Source organism: Vicugna pacos, chromosome 32 (genome assembly GCF_048564905.1).
Source record: "Vicugna pacos chromosome 32, VicPac4, whole genome shotgun sequence".
Classification (NCBI taxonomy): Eukaryota; Metazoa; Chordata; class Mammalia; order Artiodactyla; family Camelidae; genus Vicugna; species Vicugna pacos.
The window spans coordinates 17,465,387-17,484,718 of record NC_133018.1 but is presented as its reverse complement, the minus strand read 5'-3'; the positions used below and the strand labels follow the sequence as shown (position 1 = coordinate 17,484,718).

At 52.0% G+C, this 19,332-nt stretch overlaps 2 protein-coding genes across 17 annotated transcripts in view; one reads left to right on the top strand and one right to left on the bottom strand.

The window, feature by feature from the left end:
* Positions 1–10,020, top strand: part of SH2B3 (SH2B adaptor protein 3) — a 33,997-nt gene extending 23,977 nt beyond the window's left edge. Inside the window, exons 3-8 of one of the 4 annotated variants that reach the window (XM_072953185.1) lie at positions 7,626–7,727; positions 7,814–7,905; positions 7,987–8,081; positions 8,200–8,414; positions 8,499–8,670; positions 8,839–10,020. In XM_072953185.1, the coding sequence (XP_072809286.1) occupies positions 7,626–7,727; positions 7,814–7,905; positions 7,987–8,081; positions 8,200–8,414; positions 8,499–8,670; positions 8,839–9,134 (972 nt within the window). In that variant the 3' untranslated portion in view covers positions 9,135–10,020. Of the gene's footprint in view, positions 1–7,625; positions 7,728–7,813; positions 7,906–7,983; positions 8,082–8,199; positions 8,671–8,838 lie in introns of all 4 variants that reach the window. The other 3 variants (XM_072953184.1, XM_072953182.1, XM_072953181.1) reach the window with 3 other exon arrangements.
* ATXN2 (ataxin 2) overlaps positions 4,203–19,332 on the bottom strand; it is a 108,133-nt gene continuing 93,003 nt past the window's right edge. For 7 of the 13 annotated variants that reach the window (XM_006204840.4, XM_072953174.1, XM_072953175.1 and 4 more), the window contains 4 exons: positions 17,491–17,636; positions 16,623–16,850; positions 14,256–14,424; positions 12,774–13,406 (listed from right to left, as the gene is read on the bottom strand). In XM_006204840.4, the coding sequence (XP_006204902.2) occupies positions 13,378–13,406; positions 14,256–14,424; positions 16,623–16,850; positions 17,491–17,636 (572 nt within the window). In that variant the 3' untranslated portion in view covers positions 12,774–13,377. Of the gene's footprint in view, positions 4,546–6,287; positions 6,467–10,067; positions 11,770–12,498; positions 12,638–12,773; positions 13,407–14,255; positions 14,425–16,622; positions 16,851–17,490; positions 17,637–19,332 lie in introns of those variants that run through there. The other 6 variants (XR_012066326.1, XR_012066328.1, XR_012066329.1 and 3 more) reach the window with 6 other exon arrangements.

Genomic DNA, 19,332 nt, shown 5'->3' with positions numbered 1-19,332 from the left:
ATCTGACAAACTCTCTCCAAGTGCCTCCTCTGGGCTGGACCCGGTGCTGGGCCCCAGCTGGGAACAAGGCTTGGTGCCCTGACCCCACCCCCAGAGGAACTCCCAGTCAGACGGTGGGGGCAGCCGCACCATCAGGAAATTATGGCCAGGACTGATAAGCTCCGTGCCGAGGGAGAGGCACAGGAATCGCACTGACCATGGCTTGGTGATCAGAGAAGGCTCCCTGGAGGAGGGGAGATTTTCTCTGCCAAGACCTGCAGTTTGGATCAGGCCTGGCGGTGGGAGACATGAGCTGGGAGGAACGGGCTGGATGGAGGTGGGTGCTGTGGGCTCTGGGGCTGGGCAGACGAAGGTCTGGGGCCCAGCTCTACTCTGCTCCTCTGGCCGAGGACAAGGAGTTTCGCCTCTCAGGACCTCCGTTTCTCCTTCTGTGACATGGGGTTGGTAAGTGTCTCGTGAGGTGTCAAGAGCCTTCCTCTCAGCCACTCATCTCCCCCGGCCAGCTGGAGCCTGGGGGGACCAACCTGTGTCCTCTGTCCTCCCCCCGACCATGCTGCCTTGACTGTCACTCCTCCACAGCCCTCGCTGGGATGGGGGGTCTGTGGTGGGGGCCATACCCTGTGCTCTACTGATCCCCCGGACACACGATGCTTGGCAAACAAAGGGCCTGGGATGAGTGTGTAGGAATGAAACTGAGCACCTGCTACCTACCGGCACTGTGCTCGATACTGGGGATGCCACATGAACAAGAGTCCCCAGAGAGAGAGCACATTTCATAGGTTGGTAAATGTAGTGAAAGAAGTAAAGGGGGTTCTGTGGTGGTGACTGTGTATTTAGGTACCATGGTCAGGGAGGCCCTTCCTGAGGAGGTGACACTCGAGCTGAGATCTGAACCTGAGAAGAGCCAGATCTGTGAAGATGTGGAGGAACTGCCTTTCAGACAGAGGGAACAGCAGGTGCAAAGGCCCTAAGGTGGGAGTGTGACTGGCACACTGAAGAACGGTGGAGGCCAGTGTGGCTGGATCAGAGTGAGTGAGAGGGAGAGTGGATGAGGTTGAGGAGGTAACAAGAACGCAGTTATGCAGCATCCTGTGGGCCAGGGCAAAGACCTGGGCTTCCACACCCAGCAAGATGGGCTTGCAGGAGAGCTCTGAGCAGAGGGGGAAGGGAAGTAACTGGATGCTGGACAGACCTAGGAGTAGCACTGTTAGGACTGACGGATGGCCACTCAATTTTGATGCTGCCCATCTCTCAAGGGGTTCGTGATGTCACCCTGTTTTCTGACTCCTCACCCTTAGTGGAGGCTCCCTGTGAGAGCCCCCTTTGCTCCCAGGAGCTGCGTTAAGACTGAAATCCAGGTTGCCTGGTTCCCAAGCCCCTGCCTCCAGCATCCACTATTCTGTCTCTGTGGGACAGACTGTGCCCTCCCTCCTGCCAGTCTCTTGTGCCTGAGGGGGGAGGGGGAGGGGAGGTGCGTGCAGCCCCCCTGCCCAGCGCTCCCCTCCCTCAGAGGGTTTCAGAGGCACCCAGGGCCGTGTTAAATGCAGGTCCCAGGCTGGCGTCAGAGGTCCCAGGCCCACTGGCTGCAGCTGAGCCCTGTGTTGGGAGCAGCTCCCCAGGGCGGGGGAGGTTTCTTTGCCTCGGCTCCTCATCTGTAAAGTAGCGGCAGAACAGCCTCATGCGCTGCTGGGGGGTCCTGGGCGGCACCCACCACTGTTCCTCAGACGGACAGGCGGCCCACAGCAGAGTGCTGCAGGCTTTCCCACCGGCGTATCGCCGTAGCTGATGTCAAGGATTACTCTTTACTCTGGGACAGTGACCTTCCTACTTGGCCCCGGCACCTTCTTTTCTCAACATGATGTTCTTTTCTGTGAAGCGGGTAGTTTTTAGAAACGGTGCTGGCCTGTGAATTCAACAGTCCAAAAGTGTCACAGGAGGTGCTCACTAAGAGATGGTGGGAGGGGTCTGTTAGTACCGCTTCTGGTCACAGCCAACTCCCCTGCCGCCTTCTGGCCTCTGGGTGTTGGCTCTTGCTGTTCCCTTGGCCTCCAATGCCTCTTTCTCTACCTTCTCCACTTCGGACAGTGCTCAGCAAACATTTACAGCCACGTACTCTGTCCTGTGGAAGTCACAAGGGTGGAAATGGAGCAGGGAGGCCGCCGTGGGCCCGCAGTCTTGGAGCGGGGAGAGGGCTGTGGAAGTGAAAGCTTCCTCAGGAGAGGCTATTTGCTCCCCAGCAGGTCAGGTATTCTTAAGACTGGGTTCCTAAGGCCTCAGGTTCATCCCTTCGAGGCTTACCCACCCGGAGCACCCCCCACACACTGTACTGCCAGATCCTCACGGAAAGTTGTCTCACAGAAGTGGGGACTGAGGCTAGGAGAGGCAAGTCACTTGTCCGTGGAGGATGAGGCAGAGTTGGGACTCAAGGCCAGGACTGTCTTAATTCCCAAAACTCAGGATGGGCAGGTTGTGTGCAGTGGTTGTGCAGACCCCAGAAATGTTCCTGAGCAGGACACATGGGTTCGGCACGTGTCTGTTCCACTTCTTCTCAGAGCCTTTAATGGACTGCTGTGCATGGGATTCTTCATGCACAAGAGGCCATCTTCTCGCAGAGAAACCTTCTTTGCACTGGTTGCCAGGAAGCTCAGATACAAATCTGTGGCAAGTGAAACTCTGGTCTGTATTTCAGCGGTTTTCTCCCTTCCCACTGAGTATCCCTGCAATACGACTAAAATCTTTTTTGGAACAAGACAGGGCATTTTCTTTTTCTTGTATTTTTTTAAGGCAGTTGTTTAGATATGATCAGTAAGACTTAAGCATTTCCAAGAATGATGTTTCATCCATTTGTTTGCTCATCCATCCAAGCAGCAACCATTCTGGGCACTGGGCTGGGGGACTCACCCATGACTGGGGTCTGGGATTTGCTCTGAGCCTGTAAGTTTTCAGGGCCTCACCCCCCCTCATCCTCCCCTTACTTCTGGAGGTCAGTAGTATCTGCTTCCTGTCCTCGTGTGACCCAAGAAGAAATTGAGACTGTAGCTAGGGCCATGATCAAGATCCCAAAGGTAGTAAGTGGTGGAGCTCTGTCCCTCTGCTGCTCTTTGTAGGAGAGGAGTGAGGGCCCCGAAGCCCTGGGAGATGCCAGACTGCTAGAGGGCTGCTGTGGCCTGGGAGGCGGGGGGGGGGGTGCCTCTCCTCAAGGCCTTCACTTGAGGGATAAAGGCCCCTACAGTGGAGGGAAGAAGGCCATTGTGAAGGCCTGGCCTGTCCACACCACGGGGCGCTCTGTGCCAGGCCCTCTGCTGCTTGGGTGTGAATGAGATGCTGTCTTCCCCTCCAGCGTCCGTGGCTGAGGTGGGTAAGAGCTGGGTCTGGCCCAACTAGCAGGCCTGCTTCTGCCTAGGTATTTAACATGAGCCCCAGCTGCCACTTCTGCTCCTTCACCTTCCAATGAGCCTACAGTCTCAAGGCCCCATGGGGACTCCCGGGGGCTGAGACCACCCCACTGTGTGCCAGTCTGTGCCTGTGTGCTCCCCCCACCTCAGGACCTTTGCCAGGGCCATCCTGGTGCCCAGGAAGCTCAGCTCCACCTTCCTGTGTGACCGAGGTCGGTCCTGCACTGCTGCCCATTGGGTATCCATCTCCTCAAGCAGCAGCTCTGTGAGCCAGGGGCCGTGTGTCGTTTGTTGGGGCACCAGCACCTGGAGCTCACTGAGGGCTCAGCCCTTCCCTTGGCTGGGGTCTTGTGGTGTGAATGGCTATGAGGGTGCAGCCCGGTACCCTGGAGCACTCTGGATGGACGGGCCATCCCTGCCCCTCTGCACACGGGGGGCGGTGCAGGTTGAGAGAAGAGCAAGGCCTGCAGGGAGAGGTGAGGTCTGGTCTCATTCCTTCCAGGCAGGTTCGAGGCCCACAGCCCCACCAGGGGGAGAGAGGGGGCCCCTGGACAGTGCGAGTTGGAGAGGACGGGTGTGTTGAGGCAGAACTGACCAGACTGTCCTCCAAAGCCACAAGACACACCAACCCTAGGGCCAGAATTCCGTTCTTACGTAGAAGCATGTAGAATTTTCCGACCAGTTTTAGCATCCACTGAACAGACTGCCCTCTCAGGGCGCACCCTACCCTCTGGCACCTTCATGTCCTTGATCTTTTCAAAACAAACCCAGAAGCACCTGAGTAAGATCATTGTGTTGTATGCACAGTTGCACTGAAAAATGTTTTATTTTAATATAAATTACATTCCATTACTTTCCTTTTATCTTACTTGGGGTATTTATGTAGGTAGATGATGTTATGTGTAGATTTCACTGAAGGCAGTAAAGGAGCACGTTACACACGAGGTCTGTAAGACCGAGAGAAGGCAGGTGTGTGCCCAGCCCTGGGCTACTCGGAGGGGAAGCGGCAGTGCTGTGTGACACTGGAGCACTGTGCGAGCAGGCTTTATCATCCGGGCTGGCCTCAGACCCCAGCCTGGAAATTTAACAGCTGTTTATCAGTCAGGCATTTCTGTCACTTGCAATAGTTCACCCAATCACCACACCAACCCTGTGAAGAGAGAGGGACTATTAAATGTCTCCATCATACAGATGATGAAACTGAGGCATGGAGAGCTGATCGCTTGTCCAGGGTTATTCAAGGGCAGGGTCAAGACTGAACCCCAGTGCCTAGAGGGGTGAGAGAACCAAAAAATGCCCAGATAAAGTTAGCTGTAGAAATACAAGTCCTTCTGTAGGACAGTCTCAGAGCTGGTCTACATCTTTGTGTTTGAGCTTCCTAGCAGCCAGAGCAAAGAAAGAAATGGGTTATTGCCACTGGAGTCACAGTGGCTATGAGAAAAGAAACTGTCTTTTTGGATGCTGGGAGCTAACAGGAAGACTAGCTCCCTGGGAGAGTGCTGCAGGTGTGGTTGGTGACAGTTCACTACTCGTCCACTACTGCAAATACTGGAATTGTTTGGTCATTTCGATCACCCAAGCAGTGTGACTCTGAGGTGGGTCCAGGGAGCAGCTGCTTGCCGGCCTGGCTTGATCTGCAAGGCAGGGGCAGAAAGGGCCTACAAGAGAAGGGGAGCCCGAAGCCCCAGTGTTCCTGTGGCTGCTGTTTGGGCTCAGCTCCCCACACCACCCTCTGTCCACCACACTGCTCAACCTGAAAGGCCCCACTAGTCCCTCCACTGTCGCAAGCGTGCCCAAGTCCTGCCCTGGGCTGTCCAGCTGGGGCTGCGGCCACAGGTGGGTGGTCTCTCTCTACTCTGTCGCCCCTCCAATCTGGGCAACGCCTCTGGCATCTCCCCCACATCAGGCAGTACAGTCATTAGATGCTGGCTCCGACTCTTGGCAGGCTGGGGCTCAGCCCCTGGAGTTGAGTGGCTCTGGGCAAGGTGGATGGGCTGCCGTGAGGAGACGGGAAGAGCCAGGCAGAGGGGAGCCAGGACAAGTTTCACCGTCGTCTGTGCAGGGCTGGCCGTGGGCGAGGAGGGGGAATCCTCTCTTCACCACTGCCTGCCAGGTCAGCAGTTCCTCAGCTGCTGGGGGTGGAGCTGGCATGGGGGCCCCACATTCAGGGTGAAACCAGTGGCTTTGCTGGTTAGGCTTGGCACTTACATGGCAGGGCAAGCCCAGGGTCTGGAGCGGAACCGAAAGGGAGACCAGGCCTGTTCCCTTCTTGGCCTGGCTTGCCTTACTTCCTCCCAGTGATCCTGAGAGCCCAGAGCCAGCGGGGAGGGTGGGGGGTCAGGCAGGGCCAACTGCAAAATCGGGAGATGGAAGTAGCTCTCTATCCCTACCCCGTTTTGCAGACAGAAAGTAGAGACCGAGAGGCTGGCTGGCTGAGAGCCGCCAGGAGAGCAGAGGCCCCCTCCACGTGCCCGGGTGTGTCCTGTGCCTGTGTAGGTGCTGTGTGAGGCTTCTGTGTCCCCACGGCTCCCTGGCTCCCAGCTGAGAAACTGGGTCCTGGGGAACATACGAGAGGAACTTGAAAGGTGAAAATGCGCTGTCTGGTGCTGGTCACTCAGGGCGGGGATTTGCTATCTGGACAAGCTGGCCGAGCTCATTCCCAGAGCTGTTCGCCTCAGGCTGCTGCGTCCAACGACCAGGGCCAGCCCTGGAGTTACCACCCTTCCACCAGAAACACCTGGCGCCTGTGTCTCTGAAGCACTGTTAAGCATATGGCTTTGGGGACTGACTCTTGCGCCAACTTTTGAAAAGTCAGCCCCCACCCAAGCTGGGCCCTTCTGAGCAGAGGCGGTGGAGGTGAGATTGGCCAAAGCCACTGTGCCGAGAACTCACCTTTGTTCCTGTCTCTTGTTTCCATCTCCCCACCCGGCGCTAGAGCGGGAGGGGCTGTAGTGGTTCCCAGGTGTGCCTCACCCATCTCCAGACTCTCAGGGAGGAGGGCCAGTTGGGCGGCCTCTGTCCCTTCCCCACATCATGCTCCGTCCCCCACTCTTATCTTCTTTTGGCCTCTGCTGGAAACAACCATTGATCATCTCGTGACCCCAGAGGAACAATCTTATCAGTTCTAATCACAAGAGGAAGTGGCGATGGGGGGCAGTGACGGGGTGATCTCCCTTCTGAGAACACACTTGCCCAGGAGATGCTGGCTCTGGAGTGCCCCAGAGCTTCCTACCCTCTGGGAGCAGAGTCCACAGGGTCAGCCCCTGCTCCAGCCAAGCTCAGTCAGGACCCTTCTGCTGGCAGAAGGGAAGGGGGCATCTCCCACCTACTCTGAACCCCATGTGTGCTGGAGTCACGGGAGACTCTGGGCCCGAGGTTTTCTGTGGGTTTCTGGTTGGCTGTAACTGGAGCCAGCTATGTGAGGCTTTGTCCCTTGGGACACACTGGCAGGAGCCCCAAGAACCTGTAGCCAAGCTACTCTGTCAACCCCCACCTGCAGCCAAATCCGGGTCTCCTTGTCCTAAGGCTCAGAGGCAGGACAGGTTGTCAAGTGTGGGAGTTGGAGACTCTACGCTGTGTGCTGTGGGTAGGGGTTCACAACCCACTCTCCACTTTCCCAGGAAGGTGTCTTCACCTCCAAGATTTGAGTTTTTTTTAAAAACGTGGCGACAGTCTCTGCTTTCTAGGGCTGCTGTTAGGCCAAGAGAGACCTGTACTGGTGGGGAGCCATGGAGGGGCAGAGTGGAGCTACAGGCACGAGAAAGGCTTGAGCCCCCGGGGCAGTCAGCTAGCATCTTAGGGGGAGCCTGGGCTGGAGCCCCCGTGCCCCTGTGCCCCTCTCCGGGCCTGCTGTCAGGGGGGGCCAGCAGCCACAGCGGCCAGGGCAGAGGGCAGGGAGGTCTTTGTTCCACCAGTGGGAAGAGAAACAGGCGTCAGCTGACAAAAGCATGTCAGCTGGCATGTCAGGGGTCCAGGTGGAGCGGAGGTTGGCCCTCAGCCCACGTAGGTTTCCGGGGAGCTAAGTGTGTGTGTTGGGGGGGTGGGAATGGTGTGGTGGCCCTCTGCAGGCTCCCAAAAGCCAGAATGCTAGTGCTCCCCCCAGGCTCAGGTGCCCGCCCAAGAGCCACACACTCGGTAAGCTAGGCCCCAGGGAGACAGCAGGAAGGCCAGAGGCCTGGGGGGCCAAGGGCATCAGGGACAAGCCTTGAATGCTCGGCCTTGCTCTCCTAGAGTTCAAAGCCCAAGCTACATGCAGCCTGCTCTAGCATCCAGGAGGTGCGACGGTGCACACGTCTCGAGATGCCTGACAACCTCTACACCTTTGTGCTAAAGGTGAGTGACAGCTTTCCACACCGGGGCGGGGGGGGGGGAGATGCAAACCTCAGATCCCACATAGCTGTTCCCTCCCTCCCTGCCAGGTGAAGGACCGGACAGACATCATTTTTGAGGTGGGAGATGAGCAGCAGCTGAATTCGTGGATGGCCGAGCTCCGGGAGGGCACAGGCCAAGGGTGAGGTGCCCACCCCTGGCACCACTTTTACTGCTACCCCTGACTGACCCACATCCTTAACCCCGGTCTCTTCTCCAGCAGGCTGGAGAGCTCAGACCCAGAGATGCAGATTCCCTCAGCCTTAGAGCCCGGCATGTCTAACTCTCCAAGGGGAAGCACAGATTCCTTAAACCAAGGTGAGGGAGGCTTGGAGACTGGGAGTTTGGGCCTTTGTCCTCTGGTACATCAGAGCCCAGTCCCAGCCCAGAGAGTAAGGCACCCTTGAGGGTCACCATCACCCATCTTCTCAATTAGGAGCTTCTCCTGGGGGGCTGCTGGACCCAGGCTGCCAGAAAACAGATCACTTCCTGTCCTGCTACCCCTGGTTTCACGGCCCCATCTCCCGAGTGAAAGCAGCTCAGCTGGTTCAGCTGCAGGGTCCTGATGCTCATGGAGTGTTCCTGGTACGGCAGAGTGAGACACGGCGTGGGGAGTACGTGCTCACATTCAACTTCCAGGGCATAGCCAAGGTATGGGGCAAGGTGGGCGGGGCCGCACCCCCTCCACCTTCAAGGCCCTTAGGGCCAGTGCCTGAGCCGTCTCCTCTCCCCCAGCACCTGCGCCTGTCACTGACGGAGCGGGGCCAGTGCCGAGTGCAGCACCTCCACTTCCCGTCGGTGGTGGACATGCTGCACCACTTCCAGCGCTCACCCATCCCACTCGAGTGTGGTGCTGCCTGTGACGTCCGGCTGTCCAGCTACGTGGTAGTTGTTTCCCAGCCACCAGGTGTGACCCTGATGCCCCTTGATAAAGGGGGTGGTGGCACTGGGAACCCAGCAGAGGGTAAAAGCCTGCTGCAAACTCAGCGGGGCAGAGACCTCGTTCTGTGTCCTTCCAGCGCTTGCCCCGTTAAGACTGACAGTCTGGTCTCTCTCTCCGTCACTTGTCCCCCAGGTTCCTCCAACACTGTCCTGTTTCCTTTCTCCTTCTCTCGCTGGGATTCCGAGCTGGGCCTTCCCCACCTTAGCTCTTCTGGCTGTCCGCGGGGGCTTGGCCCAGAGGGCCTCCCAGGCCGATCCTCTCCCCCAGAGCAGATTTTCCACCTGGTGCCTTCGCCTGAGGAACTGGCCAACAGCCTGCGGCACCTGGAGCCCGAGCCTGCCAGTCGAGCCAGGGACTCAGACTACGAAATGGACTCCTCCTCCCGGAGCCACCTGCGGGCCATAGACAATCAATACACACCTCTCTGACAGGCAGCCAGAAATCCCAGGCCTCACAGATGCCCGCGGAGCACGAGCAAGCAGTTGTGAACTTGCGAATGTAACTTTCTTTCCTTCCTTCCAGAGAGAGATTTAAGGGGCACCGTGAACTGCTCATTTCAGTTTGGATGTGACCCTTCTATTGGGCCTGTTAAAGGGCCTCCGGCAAGTCTCACTCTCACCTGGCTTTCTCCTTGTTTACAGATGTAGCTCTTGTTCGCGGACCCGCTGGCTCCCGCCCTGGGTCGCTAGGACTCGTCACGCAGAGGCGGCGGTGGGGCGAGGGCCGGAGCTGGCAGTGGAAACTTGTTCTTTTTCACTGACACCGTCATAGCTGATGACAGGCTTTCTACTGGGGGGGGGGGGGCATCAGGAAGCCCAAAACACTAACAAGCCCTGGATTCTCCCCTGCTTTTCCCGCTTCAGTGCCCGTGGCAGGGCTGCTGCACCCAGGCCACAGGTGACCACACTTACCCTGCTTCAACTCTCAGCTTTAGGACAAACCTCTGGCAGATGAACAAGCTAAAGGTCAAAAATGATTTTAGACATTTTACCTCAGATTAATTTTTCAAAGGATTCAGGTTTCAAAATTAAACCACTGCTTCTTTCACTGCACTGTTTGAACTAACACCCATGCGATTTTTGTAGTCAGAGCCAGCTATGCAAACCCTACTTGACTAGCTCCTGGTTCGAGCCAGCATGCCTGGCTTCCTGTCTATTGTATCCTCAGGACAGTCACCTGTTGCTGAGAATAAAGATATAGAGAAGTGAAGCATGTCACCCTTTCAGGGAAATTCAGGCAACTGCTGAAATAGGTGGGTGGCAAGGAACAGTTCCACCCTGGTGCCTTAAGAATAAAAAACTGGATGCTGGTTTACAGACGCTTTTTATGGTGAGCGTTAAAACCAACGGGTGGGGTGAGGGAGGGGCAAGCTAAAAGGCAAGAAGGGCTGCTGGGTTCTTTCTAGGAAACCCTTCACCAACAGGACTGGCTCAGAGCCTCAAAGAGTCTACTGACATTAAATTATCCCAACCAGGTTTTAGGCTCATTCTTGAGCCAAAATGGAATCTAGGGATCTGGTGCCACAGCTAAATGAAAAACTCCTTTAAGAGACCACGATCAATGTCCTGTTCCAGCCCGTTACTGCCTCACCTGATGAAGAATGTGTGTGGATGTAACAAGCACACACCACCTCCGACATCCAGGGAGGTCCTGGAGGCAAAGTTCCATCTATACTTGCCTTTCACAAGTGAAACAATTCACAGGGAGCTGGCTTGTCCCAGAACTTTCATGCGGAGGCTCAGAAACAAGGCAGGCAGTGACAGAGTGGAGTCGATTGCCCCTGGCTGCCAGCAGGGCCGTTCAGTACAGCTGCCAGGCTCACCGAAGTGGCTTCTAGGAAACTGGGAATTTAGCACAGCTTAACATTTATAGAGGCACTGATCAAAGCCTAAAATTAAATCCTGGCCTAAATTACTGCCTGCCTTATCTGGGATGAGGGTTTGGTCTGCTCCCTCCAGCCACTATCTGTGTACTCCAGGAGGTCAGAGGTCAGACTTTGGAAGGATGGGGAGGTAAGCAGCCCACCACTCTTCACCACTTGAAAACCCAACACTCCTGGGTGTTTTCACAGATAGTAAAGAAGATCCAATCCTGATCTAGAGTTGTGGTCTATTTCTGAGGGCACTTGTCTTTCCTTCATATTCCACACATCAAGCAGGTCTCTGAGTAAGGAATGCTAAGCTGAGTGTGAACCAGGAGTAAGCGCTATTTTGGATTTCTCTTTTAAAAGAGAAAGTGCATCACATACAGCTAATACTGACACGTCACTGGTACAGCTTTTCCCCTTATCTGCACAGGGAACGGGCAAGCAGACAATGAACCAGACAAGTTCCCGCCCTCCCACGAGAAGGGTAAATAAACATGTGGGATATGACATCTTCAAGCCAGGGACACTCACTCCTTAACAGCCTCTCAACATACAATTCTCAGGTAGTGCCAAGAGGCAAGCCAGGCTCCAAGCTAGCAGCTCTGACCCGCTGGACAGTCACCTACTTCCACACTGCTCCAGTATAGAATGTTCAAGAAAAACATTTCTAAACCTTTCTGAGTTACGACGACAGCTCAAATACATTCCAACACAAAGCCCCCTCAAGGCCTGGGAGGAAGTGACACTAACCCAGTGCTGCCTCTTTCTGCTAGAGCAGGTCGCGCTGAAGGAAGGGCAGCAATGGGTCCCTGGACTTGATGCCTCCACAGGCAGTGACCCTGATGGCTGCAGCCAGCCCACCACAGTCAGCACACACCACCACCCTCCTTTCAGGCTCAATGTGACCACCGCTAGCGGCAAGAGACCAAGCCAGCGGCCTCCACCGAGAGCCCAGGCTCTGAGGGCCAAATGGACAATAAAGGCATCATAACCCCTCTGGTTATCTCTAATCACAGGCAACAGGATAGCTTGATTGCTCCCAGCCTCATCGCTTCCTTCATCTCACGTTAATGAACTTTTACAAACTAACAGTCACCAGCACCAAAGAATTAAGTCAATCAACTAACCTGCCTTGAATTTTAGACCAGCAATCCATATGGTTTTATCTGGTATAAATCTTCTGCCTTTGATCATTTCTGGACCGTGTAGGAGAGAGGAATAGCAATCATTACAATCTTAAGCCAGAGAACACTATTTTTACATAACAGTTTTTTAACCTAAAATCAAGGCCTTGAACCCTTCCCTAAGGATTGCCCGAGATTCCCTCATGCTATTATTCAGCCTTTTATCACAAATGTCACGTGAGCTCTAACATCTCCCACAGGCTAGACGAACTTGACAGTTTGTATCCACTGCCTCGCCTCTTAACAAGGACACATCTGACATCCAGTGTTTGGCTGGGATAAGCAGCAAATTGTTAATGACCACACAGAAATGGATGCATTGAATATCATTATAGGCAGAAGGTATCCGCAGATTTTTATGTATTGTTTATGTACTGTATAAATAACTTATTCATGATGAATGCAAATTTTGCTATAATGTACAAATTGCTACATGTGAATTAAAGAAAGTTTTCAGAACCTTGATTTGTTGTCATGTTATTTAAAGGCTCTATTAGGACTTGGGCTCTGCAAAATACTTGCTTTCCCATTTGTCGTCCTCCCACAAATTGGAGACATTAACACATGCTTAGGAGTCTACAGCAATATGCTGCTTTGTACATCACTGCATCTTTTCAGTCTTCTGTATCAGTTTTTTTTTTTTTTAAGTGTATCCTGCCCTCTACTGGTTAAACAGATGCCTGAATCAGGACAACTAACAACACTCATTTGGGTTCAGGAGATATTAAAAAGGAAGCTTACGGAATCAGCGTCGGGCTGAGGATGTGGACTTTCAGTGCTGCCCAACTCTGGCCAACCTTCCTCCTTCTGAAGCAGACCTCTATGCACCAAAGAGAATTATCTCAGTCTTGTCTTTTTCTAGAGATACCTCGAATTAGAACTAAAGGTGAAAAAAAAAAAGCATTTGACAGCTAGCGAATCTTCCAGGGTATTAAGAAAGCAGAGCCAGACCTCCTGCCCCCATATTCAGTATCCTATAATGCGAATAGCTCATACAAACACACATTAACTTGGTATCAGTTTTTAAAACTTTTTTTTATTTTTTAATTTTTTTTAGGTTTTTATTTTATATTATCTACAAAGTAAAAGTTTTTCCCTTAACTTAAAAGTTGAACCACTGTAGACAGTGATCACTTCATCAAACTTGATTTATAAATAATAATCCGTCAGTTTGACGGTAAGAATTTACTGAAACTTTGTCAAGTTTAGTAAAAGGGTGTTCCAAGTCTTGATTTTTTTTTTTGTTTTTTGTTTGTTTTTTGCGGTAATAGCAGCAAGAATCACTCTTGTTACTTCTTTTGCTAGCTCATGTGTTCATGACTTTCAAGGGTCATTAAAAAATAAATAACTTCCAGTTTCAGCAAGCAGAGCTGGGGTACTTGCGGGACTTGGAAACAGCATATGGAATTATGGAACAGCCCACAAGTTCCTAAATGCCTCTACTCGGTCCAAATATCTTCCACTGCAAGTGAACTGTTAGCATTCCTATTGGATGTTACAAGAAATCAACATATTTTTTTAAAAACAAAATAAATGAAATTCTAGTTTTCTGTGCTTCCAGTTGGTAGAAGCAGTAGAAGGGAGGAGGGAATTTGGCCTTTCGGTTCCTCCAGGGCAGCCTTACAACTGCTGTTGGTGGTGGGCTTGTACTGTAAAAAAGAAAAGTGAATATTTAAACAGAAAACTGGCAACACTGCACGTTAGCCTAGTGTCTCTGCAGCACACGACTGTGAACTATCCTTGTGCTAGCTGAACAAGACTCAAAATTTAATTCATTCTTCACCCCTCCCACCCCCTCCATCTGTACCAAAAGGGGGAGAGGTGGGTGGGTGGGTAGAAACAAACCAGTCAGACATAAAACCACTTCAGATAAAACTCCCAGAAGAGTTGTTGCTGATGGGGTACCAACAAAAGGCCTTAACATACCCCCTCCCCAAATACTAGCCAAGCACCAGTACTGCTTTCAGAGTAATAGGTTAGACTGAAATATCGCCATGGCAGCCATCAAGTATTAGAGCACAATCACAGGGCATTCTCTCCCTGGCAGGGCATAGAGTGGAGCTAATACTAGACTCAAAACCAATCCACACACAGCACTTTCTCATCAGTAGTCGTCTCCAGAGCTACAATCAAACTCTGCCATGGTGGTGGCCCCCCACATGTCAGACTTTTGGACTCAGGAAGGAAAACGCTGCCCTGTCCAGCCTATCAACAAGGAAGGCCAACTGAGTCCTAAGCATGCATCAGCTACACAGAATGCTGCTGCTGCTTCTCATCCAGCCAAATCCTGTATACCATCAGAACACACACAGACTAGGCTCCCGGGAGCCTCAGGCCCTGACACTGAGCTGATCATCACAGTCCCCTACTGTGCGCACTGTGGCGGGTGTCGCCAGTTCTCAGATACGGGGCTTGAAGCGCTGGCCCTGCCTGCCATTTGACCTGTGCGAGCGGAATGCTTTGGGGTGCCCGGCGGCCCCTGCACACACACGCCTCACCTGAAGGGTGCGTCATATAGGGGAAATGCGCTGTTGTCGAGACTGGAATGGGCTGTAGTGCACTTTGAGCGAGGGCGGCCTGGGGACCGCCGGGTGGCTGTGTCGTCATTAGCATCATTGGCGCATGGGCAGTTGGATGAGAAGGAACCATTCCTGACTGTACATGAGCCTGAAACAGAGAGCTCTTTTACGCATACAGGCAACATCTCCAGCTTAAACAACACGTCAACTGTCCCCTTCACTGGGCTGGGGCTCTCAGGGAAGGGCGACAGGGCGCTCGGGGCGGCTTCTTTCCTCTGGGGATATTCCCTAGAGGATCATCAACTGACCTACAGACATGCTCCACCCTTAGGCAGACCCTGCAAGACTGAGGGAGCAGGCACCCGGTGAGCCTGGGTGAAGTCAGGGCTGCAATGTCCTAGCCTTCCGTATTTCTGATGACTGAATTCTACGCACGGGGTAAAGTCTTCACAAAGATAAGAACTGAAAAAGGGCAGCTTTCTCAACTTAATAGGAGACTAGATGCAATGATGCTTCAGAATCTGGCCTCCACGTGGGGCCAGAAGTAGTTTCAGAACATCTCTTTCAATAAGAAAGCAGGAACTGTTCCTTCCATGTTCTCGCCTTGTTTGCCCTTCCCGCTCTGCTTCTTGCCTGCTCACCAGCACACCTGTCAAGAATGAGTCAGGGCAGTGAGGAAAGACTCCCGGGCCCCTTTACTCTGCTGAAAGATGCGCTGACAGAGCAGCAGGAGGAGGGGTTGCGTTAACAGCTCCAGTGAGGTGGGGAGGGGTCATCTGAAATTATCTGGGCCAGCCCAGTGCCCTTGTACCAACTGATAGTGAGTTCAAGTGTCAAACTGGACAGGTTTTAGCAAGCCCAAACAGCCGGATCCCAGTTCTGCGGGGATTTGGTAGATCCAGGAAGAGCCCTGTTTCCTGCCTCCCATACTGTGCACTGTTCTGGACCACAATAAGCCTTGACTGAAATGCTGTTTTGACTCTTACATATTCAAATGGACTCACGGCATATGTGGGCTTCCCTGTGTTAACTTTTTGCTTTTTCAGCACAAAAACACAAAAGTGAGGTTTTAGGAACCCCAACTTACATGTAAAGTCACATACCTACTGAGCCACCAGCCTCTGCTAGACATCTACAGGCCCCCAGGTCTCATGAAGCTCCTGATTCAGCCAAACCATACCGGCCCACACCTGACCAAACTGGCTCCACCCGCCCCACCATCAAAGTCAACGCAGCCACTGCAGTGCGCCACACCACAGAACCGACACAGCTGCTGGGGAGGACGCGCAGACTTCCCAGAGCTGTGGCACTCCAGTTACAAAGCTGCCTTCTGAGAGTCAGCTTCCACTGAGTAGCATCTCCAGCCCCCACCATGCCAGAGCCTCAGTGGCACACTGCTCGCCATGAATGAAATGGGCGTAGAGTGAGGCAGCCTAGCTTAGACCCACCTAAGAGAGCTCTGTTATGAAAGCAGCAAAAAGAGACATCGAATACAGCCACTTCACCCTTAGCAGCTCCAGGGAGGGCCTCCAGGACAGTGTTAGAGCCCAACTTCAGTGCAGCTCCTGCTCCTCATTAAGACAATCCAACTTGGCCCTGGATTGCACTGGACTTTTGTCAGTAGCTGATGCAGACAGCAACCACACCTTTCAACCTTTAGAAGCTTACACTGGAGGTGAGCTCCAAAATGCTTCCAGGGCTGTTCTCTAAGAAAAATGGGAACACCTGGGTGCTTCCAGCTTCAAGTTACACAGCACCAATGTATAAGGCCAAGCCCTTTCAAGAAGTACACCATATGGTCAAAGCAGATGTATGACTAGCCAGGGAAAACAAGTGGAGAGACTTCTTTGGAACTCATGTGACTAACATTCAACCTGACAGGCCCCAAGTAGTCACCTCAGAGTTGAGAATTTGTGAAATCCCACCCTCTTTGCCAGACTTGTGTGTGTGTATCGGGGTGCGGGGACTGGGGGGTGGGGTGGGAAGGAAGGAGGGAAAGACTATATATGTATACACAGATATACCAATGAAGCTATATAAACACAGCAAAGCAGACACAGCAAAGAAAGAACTAGGTTGCATTCCAAGAGTCAAAAATATTTTTAGGGTCTCAGTTGGGAAAGGTTAAAAGACTGACCAACCAGCAACTTCACTGATTCCATTACAAAACCACACAAACATTCACTTAGGGCCAGATCACACGTATTTGAGTGGGAAAAGGGAGACAAGCAAATGGTACCACACACAAGGTCTCCTAGCTTGAAGAGCATCTGGCTCGTTGCTGCTTATCTGAGAACCTTCACACTCTACTCGGTCTTCACAGAAAGTTGGCTAAAGCAGGTTTACCTGAGGTACATGGGCCATGTGGGGTGGATTGGTGTATGCTGGCTGAACATGAGAAGGATGAATCGTAAAGACGGTCTGTTGTGCTGCTGGGAAACTATTCTGTGGCGACTGCGTATTGGAAGCAGGTGTCATGGAAGGTGGGGTGGGCGCGAGCCCCGCGTGGTAGATGGCTGACTGCTGCTGTGGACTGGCCAGATGAAGAGCCTGGGCGGCCTGGTGCTGATGGTGCTGCAAAGTAACAGGAAAGAATTGAGAAAACCACTTTTTAAATAAAAAGCAGTTAAAGTCATACACAAAGCTGAGTTTTGCACACAAAAACAGACTCCACTGGGCCTCGGATGAGGGGTGAAGGCAAGGACAAGAGAATGTGCGTACAGGGCGCTAAGAGCAGGGCTGGGGCGGAGGGCCTCCTGTCCAGAGACATTCCTTTCTGGGGTACAAGCCTGATTCTCAGCCTTTGAGCCCTCAACCCAGAGTGGTAAAACAAGGCTACCAGGGAACTGACAGATGTCAAACAGATCCTTAAGCTCCTTGTTAACAAACATGATTTAAAAAGCTAAAAAAAAAATCATTTTGTTAGGAATAAAATTTTTACAAAGTCCAAGCAAATTCCTTACTTTATGTCACATTCGATTTTTCAACACTGGTTAAGTTTTCCAGAACTTACCCAATCACCTTGTTCTCACTATGTACCTCAAGGTGACTTAAACCCTGGGGGCGGGGCCTGCAGAGCTGTTCGCTGGCTCCGAGAGGCAGGGCTGCGAGGTGTTTTGATCACATGGTACCTAGCATCTTGCCTGGCACTGAAGAAAATACTCAGTAAATAGAATGAGGAAGCAGTTCTGGTGAGGCCTCAGCCCCTCCTTACCTGAACAGGGCTGGGTGCAGGGTGGCTTCCACCGTGCTGGCTCTGCTGCTGTCCGGTAGGGGTGGCTGAAGGCTGAGGGTGTGGAGTATGCGGGTGCAGGGTAGCGTTAGGATGCGCATACTGCTGAGCAAGGGAGCCAGTGGAAACTGAAGTGAAAGAAAGGAGTGTGTGTAACTGACCTGTGTGATGATCCCAGTTACTCCTTCACGCCTCATCAACTCTCAGCTCACATCAAGTGAGCTTTCCTGATGCTTGATGCCTAACCAATCTCTATATTCAACTCCATTTAAACCATTCATTCCTTGAAAAACTAAGTGCGAAGTTACTGCTTAATAATCAGACTAGCATTTTATTCATATAACATAGCTGCACACATTTTATCAAAATCTAATTAATTAAATTTAAAACAGTCACTAGGTTTTCCTGAAAAGGCAACTTAGAAACATAGGCAGAAACAATTCGAACTCTCCCCCTCTCTCTCACACTCACACACACACACTTTAGCCCAAGGCCGTCATCTGGCTAACCTCACCATGCTACTGCCCTGGAGCTGGCGCAGTGTTCTGCGGGCGCGGACTACATCAGGACTGGGGCAAAAGGGGCTGGATGAGATGTGTGGCAAAGTCAGGGCTCTATCTTTAGGCCCAAATGACCACAATCTCTCTCAGCTGATGGCAGAAGCCACTGTCACTCAGTTCATTTCCTGGGTGTCCCCCTCCCCCAGCAATCTTTCACTTCTTCTTTATAAAAATCTAGCGAATGGGATTACCTAAACTTTGTAAAAAAATGAACTCCCTTCAAAGTACCCCAGCCTTCAGAAAGAATATTGCTAGCTAGAGTAATCTGAAAGGAAATATGACAGGCTAGTTTGAGTGAAAATGTGTTCATTAAAGATAAGAACTCAAAGCTAATTTTTTGTGAATCTCAGCACAGATCATACCTTGGCACAAAACAGGGAGATCAGGCATAAATTTGTCCATGTCTTCCCAAAACAGCAATTTGAGAATCAAAAAGCACAAGATGGATTCACTGCTTCCAGTCAGTTCTGACAGCACACTGATGCAAATGGAACCACACGTGGCAATGAGTGAGGACAGTGTCCTCAAGATGTATCTCATGGAAGTCCACGTGGGACTTCCGGCCTTATCTCAATCCTAAAACCCCTGAGAAGCTAAGCCCATACAAAGAAACAATTCCAAAATAGTTCCTCACCTTCTTCATATGACATGTCGGCAAACGCATATAGAGGACAGATGGGGAGAAGCAAGCACTACTTTGGGATCGGGTATCCTAACTTAGGCAGTCTAATATGTAAGGCTGCTGAGAGTCACCAGCACAGGTGACTCTGGGGATGTCATGAAGAGGGTTAAGCACATGAAACAATTCTGTAATGCTTCACACATTGTAGGGCCAAGGGCCACCAACATTCCAGCCCAACTGGTCATCTTCCCAAATGTATCTTTTAAAGGAGGAACAGCGAGGCAAAATGCCAGTGCTGGCATCATCTGTGCATCCACTGTCAATGCCACAGCGGGCACTGATGTTAGGTTAATACCCAGATTACATTAAACAAAGCACTTCGGTTTATACATTGGGACATGTCCCTAACTGTAAGAGTTAACATACATTGGAACCCATTAACAAGGAAAGCTTGTAATGTATTCTCTGGGTCTCTTTAAGAAGTCAGTGAGTGTTTTCTGGGAGGTGAGAAAAATAACATGTTAACTGCTTTCTTGAGCTTCATAATCCCACGAATCTATGAAAGAAGTCAGTGTCCTTCTTCAAATCCACTGGCTTATTAAAAGGCTTTGCCATCATATTCATTAAGTTAACCTTCAGATT